Source organism: Muntiacus reevesi, chromosome 21, assembly GCF_963930625.1.
Source record: "Muntiacus reevesi chromosome 21, mMunRee1.1, whole genome shotgun sequence".
NCBI lineage: Eukaryota > Metazoa > Chordata > Mammalia > Artiodactyla > Cervidae > Muntiacus > Muntiacus reevesi.
In genome coordinates, this window is record NC_089269.1 from 49,299,810 (window position 1) to 49,309,809 (window position 10,000).

At 47.8% G+C, this 10,000-nt stretch overlaps 1 protein-coding gene across 2 annotated transcripts in view; it reads right to left on the reverse strand.

The window, feature by feature from the left end:
- The window catches only part of URB1 (URB1 ribosome biogenesis homolog), a 73,290-nt gene that overhangs the window by 54,740 nt on the left and 8,550 nt on the right, over positions 1-10,000 (reverse strand). For both annotated transcript variants that reach the window (XM_065913737.1, XM_065913736.1), the window contains exons 5-8: positions 7,716-7,812; positions 5,857-5,942; positions 4,152-4,277; positions 1,323-1,447 (exon numbers count right to left, since the gene is read on the reverse strand). In XM_065913737.1, the coding sequence (XP_065769809.1) occupies positions 1,323-1,447; positions 4,152-4,277; positions 5,857-5,942; positions 7,716-7,812 (434 nt within the window). The remainder of the gene's footprint in view (positions 1-1,322; positions 1,448-4,151; positions 4,278-5,856; positions 5,943-7,715; positions 7,813-10,000) is intronic.

A 10,000-nucleotide genomic window follows, 5' to 3' on the forward strand; every position in this document is an offset into this window, starting at 1 on the left:
CCATTAACACCCCACAAACAAAACCCCTTTCCTCTCTCCTAAGCACAAATATTTGCCTTTGGCCCATGGCTGAAAAATTTTACATAAACCACAGCTTATTTAAACAGACCCAGGACCACAAGTTGATTCAATATGCTCATGAAATGATCATCTACTTTATGGGTCTCCTTCACAGGAAAAAGGCATTTTTCAGCATGTTTATATTATACTATAAAAGTCTGCTCTTACATCTCAGCAAGAAAACAAGTTTTCTCTCACTGATGACAGAAAAGCTACAATATCACCAAAACAAAGTTGAAAGATTTAGAAATAACATGGCAAGTTAATGCATAATAACTACAGAATCGAAACAAGTTCAAAGTCACAAACAGGGAGAAAAATTCTCACTAAGTTAATCCCATTATGAGGGAATCAGTCACTGCCTGACTGATGGAAACCAAAGCAAACCAACTCTATTCTTGAGCCTCTCTTTTTTTTTTTTTTTGGTGGGTGGGGGGCAGCTCTATTCTTAAAATAAAATGTCAAGGAGCTAAAACTAAGGGTCACTCATGATGACCAGAAAACATATCCAATATTATTACTGTCAAATGGGAAAAAAGCAGACTGATGAACAATATATCTAACAGTAGGGTATTTTGGTTTAAAAATTAACACAGATACATATTATAGGTTTATGTCTCTAAAGAAGATGTCCAAAAGAACATAATCGAAACCATTAGCTGTGGACTTCATGATTCCTCGCCAGTGAAATGCTCTCATGATGGTGCAATATGAAATAAAAGGCAAGAAGAAAACTGTGAAAGCCTGAGTCACTAGCAGCCGGCTCTGGGGAGAGGGGGATTGTGTGGCCATCAAGAGTGTGGGCTGGGAACCAAGGCCTCCCAGGTTCCAACCTGAGCTCCGCCACTTACAGGGTGAGTGACCTGACCTCTGTGGGCCCCTTTCCCTCATCTGCAAAACTGGGGTAACAACGGTAGCCACCAAGAACTGCAGGGAGGCCCCCAGGAGGGCCCCTTGTCTCTGGATTTATTCTCAGATCCATCTGGTGCACTGTCCCCAAGTGGACACAGCACCTTTCTGGGTGGGACACCTCACACCGTGTGTCTGAGTCGACTCCCCTGAGACTCTGCACTGAGTGCACACAACGAAACGGTTCCTGTTCCAAGTTCATCCCAAAAATGAGTCAGGTAACATCTAAAACGCTAGTTCTAACCCCTTAGAACTTCCTTACACTTCCATCGCTTAACAGATTTCCATGGGAAGCCATGGATGTGATGACCTCTGAGAACTCACACTCAGGATGCACACAGGCTCAGCCTTACCTGCCGAAGGTACCGAGAGATGCGTCGTAAAAATTAATTCCATGCTTGAGCGAACAGCATAGATCCATCAGGAAGTTATGAACAAGCTCCCGCACCATGGTCTTCCCTGCATCTTCAGCAGAAGTCTATGAGGGTTTCAAAGACACTCAATCACCAGCCAAGCTTCATAAGCCTTAGTAACAACTACAGGGTAAAAACTGGACAATATCACATGCCTCATATTAACAGCAACTCAGAAAACATTTTAAATTAAACACTAGGTAGAACTGTGGTGCTAGAGAAGACTCTTGAGAGTCCCTTGTACAGCAAGGAGATCAAACCAGTCAATCCTAAAGGAAATCAACCCTGAATATTCATTGGAAGGACTGATGTTGAAGCTCCAATACTTTAGCCACCTGATGTGAAGAGCTGACTCACTGGAAAAGACCCTGATGCTGGGAAAGACTGAAGGCAAACGAGGAAGGGGACGGCAGAAGATGAGATGGTTGGATGGCATCACCAACTCAATGGACACGAATCTGAGCAAACTCTGGGAGATACTGGAGGACAGAGGAACCCGGCGAGCTGCAGTCCATGGGGTCGCAAAGAGGTGGACATGAGTTAGCGACTGAACGACAGCAATAATGATTCAAAAACAAAAGTTCACAGAGAAGAGAAATACCAGTCAAAACTTAAAAATGCTCTGATATGTGGAATCTGAACAAGATAAACAAATAAAACAATGATAATTTTTTTAAAAAACCTCACAGAGAGCAGATTGGTAGCTGTCAGATATGGGGATTGAGGTACTGGGGAGAATGGGTCAACTGTGGGTTTCTTTGTTTGCTAGAAAATTAAAATTTTCTTTTTTAAAGTTGAACAAACAGGGGGTTGCTGGAACCACAAGAAACTACAGATAACTTTTGAGACTTTCGGTCATCTCTGACCGTCTCCGAGCACTTTACAGTACTTCTTAGTGCAGCCCCGTAAGCCCGGCCAGGGAGACAGGACTGCATCCTTTCGAGGAAGGAGCAAACTGCGGATGAGATGCTGAGGTCGGCACCAAGACAGAAGTACAGAGCAGGTCAGCCTTGGGACCCCCGGTAGCAAAGATTCTGTTTACAGCGCATGCTGTGTTTCTTCTAAGCCTGTTCTTGCTTTTGCTTTGTGATGCTGTGGCAGAAGATGGAAACGTTTGGTTGTCGCCCCATTCCCAGCACAGAGCTCCTAAAACCCTTACAATTTTCTGAGTGATGGGGGTGGGAGGAGCGTTTCACATGGAGATCCTGAATCCCTCAGAATCTCCTAGGTGACAGGAACATCTTTCATTCTAACGAGGTAAATCTTAACAGGCCCCAGGAGAGGTTCAGGATGGAGTCTGGACACGAGACTACCAGTAACCAGAGCATCGCTTAATGCCCCGATTCTCTGTGTCCTCACCTATGCAACAGAACCGTTAGGGACTGGCCTGGTGGTCCTGTGGACAGGACTCTGCACTTTCACTGCCGGGGTGCAGGTTCAATCCCTGGTCAGGGAATTAAGACCCTGTAAGCCACGCAGTGCAGCCAGAAAGAGGGGCAAGTTTAAACCTGTATTTTCAAACAAGCTTATGAGTGACTTAGTTTCTCTTGCTCTTTTGAATAAAATTCCACAATTGGGAGTGTTCTTATGAAGCTCCCGGGGCTTCCTGGTTATGGAACATATAAAATATGTGCAGAACAAGGACACAGGCAAGTCGTGGAGATAAAAAGAAGTACAACAGTGGGCTCTTGAGAGGTTAACTATTATGGAGTTAACAGAAAGTCTGAGCCTTCACTACTCTGGCCAGGTCCATGTTCAGAAACGCCCTGAGAAAAATTAAAAGAAGGAAAATTCAAAGGTACGCTGGCCTCAGGTCCTCATGAGAGTGACTCTACTTACTTAGCACTTGTTGCTTCCCAGGTGGCGCTAGTGGTTAAAAACCCACCTGCCAACGCAGGAGAGGCAAGAGATGGGGGTTTGATTCCCAGGTCAGGAAGACCCCCTGGAGTAGGAAACAGCAACCCACTCCAGTATTCTTCCCTGGAGAATCCCCATGGACAGAGGAACCTGGCCGGCGACAGTCCACGAGGTCACAAATAGGCGGAGATGACCGAGCGACTGAGCACACACACACAGCGAACCATACTCGTCAGCGGGTGAGGAAGGCGATGCGCCCCAGATCCCAGGACCCTAAATAGAAGCAACAGGCCTTGAAACTCTGACGACGGGAAACATGCGAAAAGAACAGATGGGAGAGGAGAGGTAAGCGAGGAGGGAGAGAGTGGGAATCCACCCTCTAAGTCTACCACATGAACACTGCAGGGAAAATGAAGATGCCCTGCAGCTAAAAGGAATAATGGTTTGCTCATCAAAGAAAAAGACAAAACAAGTTTAACATGATACCTCGGAGATTAGAGAAAATTTTACTCTAATTAAACGAGTCATATTGTGTCTAGGTAGATAATTAATATAACCACAGGCCAAAAGAAACAGATCAAATGGAGGGACTTATTTTTTAAGGCAGGTGTATGCGTAGATCATGTTTTCGTGTGTGCGTGCATGCTCAGTCGTGTCGGATTCTTTGTGATCCCAGGGACTGTAGCCTGTCAGACTCCTCTGTCCATGGGATTTCCCAGGCAAGTATACTGGACTGGACGGCCATTTCCTCCTCCAGATCTTCCCAATCCAGGGATCGAACCCACGTCTCCGGGAATGCAGGCAGATTCTATACCACTTGAGCCATTATGATAACATGTATAGATGCTTCAGTCTCCCAGCTCTGGGTATCACATGCTAACAGTGATGACAAGTGAATCCCAGAGATTGTACCTCGACGCTGTCCAGGCTCACGTCAACAATCCCCTTCCAGTTGTAGAGAGATGCTATGTGGTTCAGCACTTGTGCAGTGAAGAAATGCACCTTCTGGGTTTTTGTGATATTTTTATTGTGAACTACCTGAAAACAATAGAACAAATGGCTTTCAAGGAAGTTGATTTTTAAAACATGTTGGATTTCATCATTATATTATTATATATTATTTTTATAATGAAAATAATATAGACTTGTGGCAGAACACTTAGCCAGAAAAAGAAAAAAATGTAAAGAGGAAAACAAAATTCATCAATATTGTCACCTTCCTAGGACACCAACAGCTTACATTTCAGTATATTTCCTTTCAGCCTCTGCCCCTCCCCAGAACACACACAAAAGATATACATGTGTATATATTAAGTGTATTGGGGTTTTATTGGGGTTTGGGTTTTTTTTTTTTTTAACTTCTTTGAGATTATATATTGCTTTGTACCTGCTTTATTTATGTAGCATGCACTGTCTCCACATCATTAAAAATTCCTTTAGAACATCGTTTTGGAGGGCTGATCATCATTCTATCTTAGGAGTGACTGTAACTCATGTACCCATTCCCCAGGTGGGTACAATCAGGCCGTTTCCATGAGCAGCATCCTTGCCCAGTGCCTGCACTGCATCCCTGCCTATGCACTTGGAATGGTGCACAAGCTCTCAGCTCCACTCAACCTACCCCCCAGCCCGGATCTCTGAGGGCTTTAGAGTTATTTCAAATCCATTCCCCAGGTGATCCTGAGGCGACTCCCCAAACCCCAGCACGTTTTCAAGACCTCTGACACACACACTGCCCAGACCTGCTGTCTTCCAGAGGGGCTGTAACACTTCCTCCAGGGAAGCACCTGATTCTTTGCTAGCGCTGAATATCAGGTCTTTAAAGTCAAGGCTAACTTGGTAGGTGAAAAAGCCTGTAATCTCATGACTTGCTCTGCTTTGAACCCAGGAAATTTTTCAACCTCAGTACTACTGATGTTTGGGGACAAACTGCAGTTGTGAGAGGCTGCACCAGGACGCTGAGCAGCCTGCAGCGGCTGCTCGACCTTGGTCTCTGTCACCAGATGCAGTCACATTTTTCCGGTTGTGACAACCGAAACTTGCCAGATGGCCCGGGGGGACAGAACTGTGCCCAAGTTGAGAAGCACTAAACGCTATGTGCTCATGAGCCCTTTCCACGTGGGCTGCCAGCTCATAGCCTTTGGACAACTTTTTTTTATTTTGGGAGGGTCACAGAGCTTTTCTCATGGATCATGGAAGGGGCTTCTGTGTCAAAGACAGCAATCCTTTCAGCAAGTTTTCAGATTTCTGCAAGATGCTTATACAAGGCAGAATATGGAAGATGACACAAAATAACATTTTGTATTATTATGTAACACAACACAGCATGCTAGATGTATATGTAAAGAAAGGTTGTCATTTACGGTTTGCAGTTACCCCAGTGGCTTCCTGTGGAATGGGGTCGGGGCTGGGGGAAGTGGGTGGCTGTTTTTCTCCTCTTGTAAGAAATGGCAGCTGTAACCTTCAGGATGGCTCACGACCACCAAGTTCTTGCTTAAGAAAGTTTCCCATCCAACCCACACAACAACCCGCATAACCTATGATGTCACAGCTCTGAAGTCCTGTCAAAAAAACACCAGCAAACACATGACAGAAATACTGATCACCAAACACGTACCTTTGTTTTCAGTGTGGACAACAAAATGTTGATGGTGGAGATCCTATCTTCCTTGATGCCTGAGCTAAAAATGCAAGGAATAAATTCTGGAAGTAAAAAGTGTCAAAGCATTAGATTCAAAAATACTTTGAATGGGAACAGATGAGAGAGCATTACTTCTTAAAATTGTTCTTAAAATGGTATGGCAAACAATATCACTGACTTGCCTTTTTTTTTTTTCAGGTTGTCTTTTTTAATTACACAAGTTCACAGCAGGAAAAACTATTTTTGTGACATAGGAAATAAATATCTAAAGGCAAAACAATGAGTGAACCATTGAAGTCCAACAGTTCTTTGATTCTATTTGACCTTTCTTTTTTCACATTAACTTCAGTAAAGTTAACACTAACAGTTTGAAAGACCATGTATGGTATGATTAGTTTTCCAAAGTTTCACTCTTTGCTTAGACCAGTTCAGAGATGTCTCTGAAAAGACAGTCGTCACTTTATTAACTGGCCATAGAATTGGACTGATTTATTTGCTTTCTCTCCCCAAGAACTCAACCTTCCACAGCTTGATCCTCAGTCATTAGTAACACACTGGTGACACTGGTAAAAAGCAACAAACAAATTAGTTTTTCTTGCTCTGTACATTCTTCACAAGCACATATCATTTCTTCAAAGGGAAATTCATTATTCTTAAAAAAAAAGAAAGAAATCAGAAAATGCCAGATAGAAACTTAAAATCAACCATAGCTCCACTACCCAAAAGTTCACACTGGGTAATGTCTGGGTTCCCAGTTGACCGTTGACCTCTACTCAACTCCTTAATTATTCCCTTAGGATAAACGGCCAGACATAGAAAGGCTGGCCCAGCCCAGCTGCCCTGCTGAAACTTTAACAGAAGTGCATCCTTGCCCCTTTAGCAGTATAGACGGAGGACACCAAAATCAGAGTCCTCCGCTTAATAAAAGCCAGGCACCAAGAAGAGGCAGGAGAAGATTCTGAAGAAATGCCAGGCCATGGAGGCAGAGGGCGTCCCACGCGGGCCGGCAACAAGCGGGACCTGGGCACGACACCACGGGAAGCAGCGTCCTCCACGGGGCTGCGGTTGGGGCGGCCACCCGGCCCTGGGCTGACCACCTCCAGGGACCCGCACCCGCACCTGCTCGTGAGTGGTGTCGGCAGCCTGCCCTGGAGGGGACTCAGGTCTCCTACGCTGGAGGAGGTGGGGAAACGGTTACAGGCTCCATGCTCGTCTCCTCCCACGAGTCTCAGGACCCCAGCTGAGACGGCAGCCGCTCCTCAGCCGCAGACAGGGCTCGGCCCCGGGGGTCTCACTGGACAATGACGCCCTCTGCACTGCCATCCACAGTCTTGAGAAAAAAGCTGGGGGCCCTAATGGATGAAACCATGCCCAGCCTCGCTCTAGGGAGACCGGCACCAGCTGGAATTCTCTGAAGCTCGATGACTGATATCCTGCTCACACCAGGCGTTTCTTTTTTTTAAAAAAAGCACAACTACTAAGAGAAGCTAGGTAGCCAGGGCTATGAATCTGCGTCCTTTCTGGAGCTATAAAGGCTCCTTTGTTCGCGTGCTGCAGTCCATGGGGTCGCAAAGAGTCAGCCACGACTGAGTGACTGAACTGAAGTTGGCGTTTCTCCTCTGTTAGGCTCACTCAGCATCGAGCTAGTGCAACAGGGACCCCTCTGTCTGCACTGACCAGTGGTTTTCAAGCCACGGTGACCAAAGTCTCACCGCACACACCCCTCACTCCCGTGTGCAAGGCAGTCAGAGAGGCGGCTGACATTTTTGTTAACCCGCTAAACGCTCAGAACAATCATGGGGAGGCCGGGCCCCAAGAAAACGAAGCCCTCCTACCTTTCAACTCCAGCACTTGCGTGACTGTGCTGTCATCGCCAGCAATCAGAAAGGAAAGGGCGAACTGAATGTAGGCCAGCCGGACGTCAGGTACTCCCTGGGAGAGAAGGAAATGCATGTCACACGTGTGTTCGCATGCATACACATGCACACACGCACACACACCCCTGAGGAAGCAGGAACACGAGGCTGCCCCCCACGTCCCGCTCATCCCTGTATCACAGGGTCCTCAGGTACTGTCTGAGCGTCGACATCTAGAACCACTGGTCATCTCTTTATGGAAACCAAGGGTTTTTCTTTTGCTCTTTCCCCCTCAAACTGCTATTCTTCTTTCAAGCCCTCTCTAAATACCAAAGCATAGGTCTCCCCTTCCCTGACTGTAAGACACACACATTTTTAGTTCAGGGGCCACTTTGAGGGTATACAGCAGAAGATGCTCGGCCTGTCTACATACCATCTGCTCTCAAGTCACGAGATAATAGGTCTCTGTTTTCGAAAATCCAGAGATGATGGAAAGGCTGGTATTGCTTTTGATGAGACACCCATGAGGTGATGTCTGGCTTTTATTAGATGTTAGATATTCACAGCAGACACACAGATGCGGCCACATTACACACACAGCATGGTCTTCCCAGGACTGCAGTCTGCACTGTCCCGCGGGGCGGCAGCTAGACCCAGCACGGCATCCTTAACGAGGGCGCAAAGGCCATGACCGACGGCCAGCCCCTCAGGAGCGGCCGCGAGGGCCACCTCACCAGTCTCCCCTCCCAGTGGCTTGAAGGCAAAGCTGTGTCTCACATTCCTGTTTACACCCAAAGAACCAGGGCATGTGGTCACACAGGGCACGTGTCGGCTGGACCTGCACGAGCACACGGGCTCAGAGCCTCCACCGCTTAGCCGACAGCGTCTCCCTAGTTCAGTTACTCCAAAGTAACTTTAACCGGAAGCCAAGAAGCCAGTTAACATCATGGAGAACCACCGCCTTCAAGGCCTGAAGAGACTGAGGAGTCTCCACCGTCCAGGGAGTCCCATTCATTTGGTGGTGGCAGCGGTGAGGGTGAGGGGGGTAAGGGGGGTGAGGGGGGTAAGGGTGGTGAGGAGGGTGAGGGTGGTGAGGGGGGTGAGGAGGGTGAGGAGGGTGAGGGGGGTGGGGGGGTGAGGACGGTGAGGGGGGAGAGCGGGGGTAAGGGGGGGAGAGGAGGGTGACCGGGGGAGAGGAGGTGGAGAGGGTGAGGGTGGTGAGGGTGGTGAGGAGGGAGAGGGTGTGGGGGTGGTGAGGAGGGTGAGGGGGTTGAGGAGGGTGAGGAGGGAGAGGAGGGTGGGGAGGGTGAGGGTGGTGAGCAGGGAGAGGAGGGTGAGGGGGGTGAGGGTGATGTTGATAAGGATGAGGATGTGGATGAAGATGTGGTGATGATGAGGTGATGAGCATGATATCAGTAATGTTTACTGGGCACTCATGACTGCAGACACCCTGCCAGGAGCACATCCGTTATCTCAGTTACAGTAAGAATCTGAGGTAGAGACACCCACCATACCTGTCTTACAGATGGGAAACTGAGGTTTTAAAATCCTCACTTAAGCTTATGTGTGTGTCACTTAGCCGCGTCTGACTCTCTGGGACCCCATAACTGCGGCCCGCCAGGCTCCTCTGTCCATGGGACTGTCCAGGAAGAACACTGGAGTGGGTTGCCATTCGCTTCTCCAGGGACCTTCCTGACCCAGGGATTGAACCCAGGTCTCCTGCATTGCAGGCGGACTCTTCACCAGCTGAGCCACCAGGGAAGCCCCTCACTTGAGGTTACACAACTACTGAGTGATAAGAAATACCTGCACACACACACTGCCTCCTGCTTGACCTCACGTCTGCCTACAGAGAAGCTCTTCCTTCAGGGCTCCCCTGGCAGCTCCATGCCACTTCTCCTCAAGCTGCAAGGACCACACGTGGCACCGTTGAGGCCTCTGTGAGTACAGAATTAACTGTCTTGTTTTATTGGCTGTTTCTTCTGGAGAAAAAAATGTGCATTCAACCCTGCTCTGTAACATCCAAGTGGAGGCCTTGCAAGGTCCTTGCATTTACTGAGTTTATCTCCATCCACAGCACAGCACACACTTCAGCAAGACCTTACAAGACCCGGGCTGCTTTATTCCACTAAGAGCCCCAAACTACCCTCTCGTTCTGGGGACCAACCTTCGGACCCCTTCACAGTATGTGGTGTGGGTACAACGACCCCTTCAAGTCCTGAACATCAGCTACGCTCTGACTCTGTCAGTGTCAGCTGTGCTCT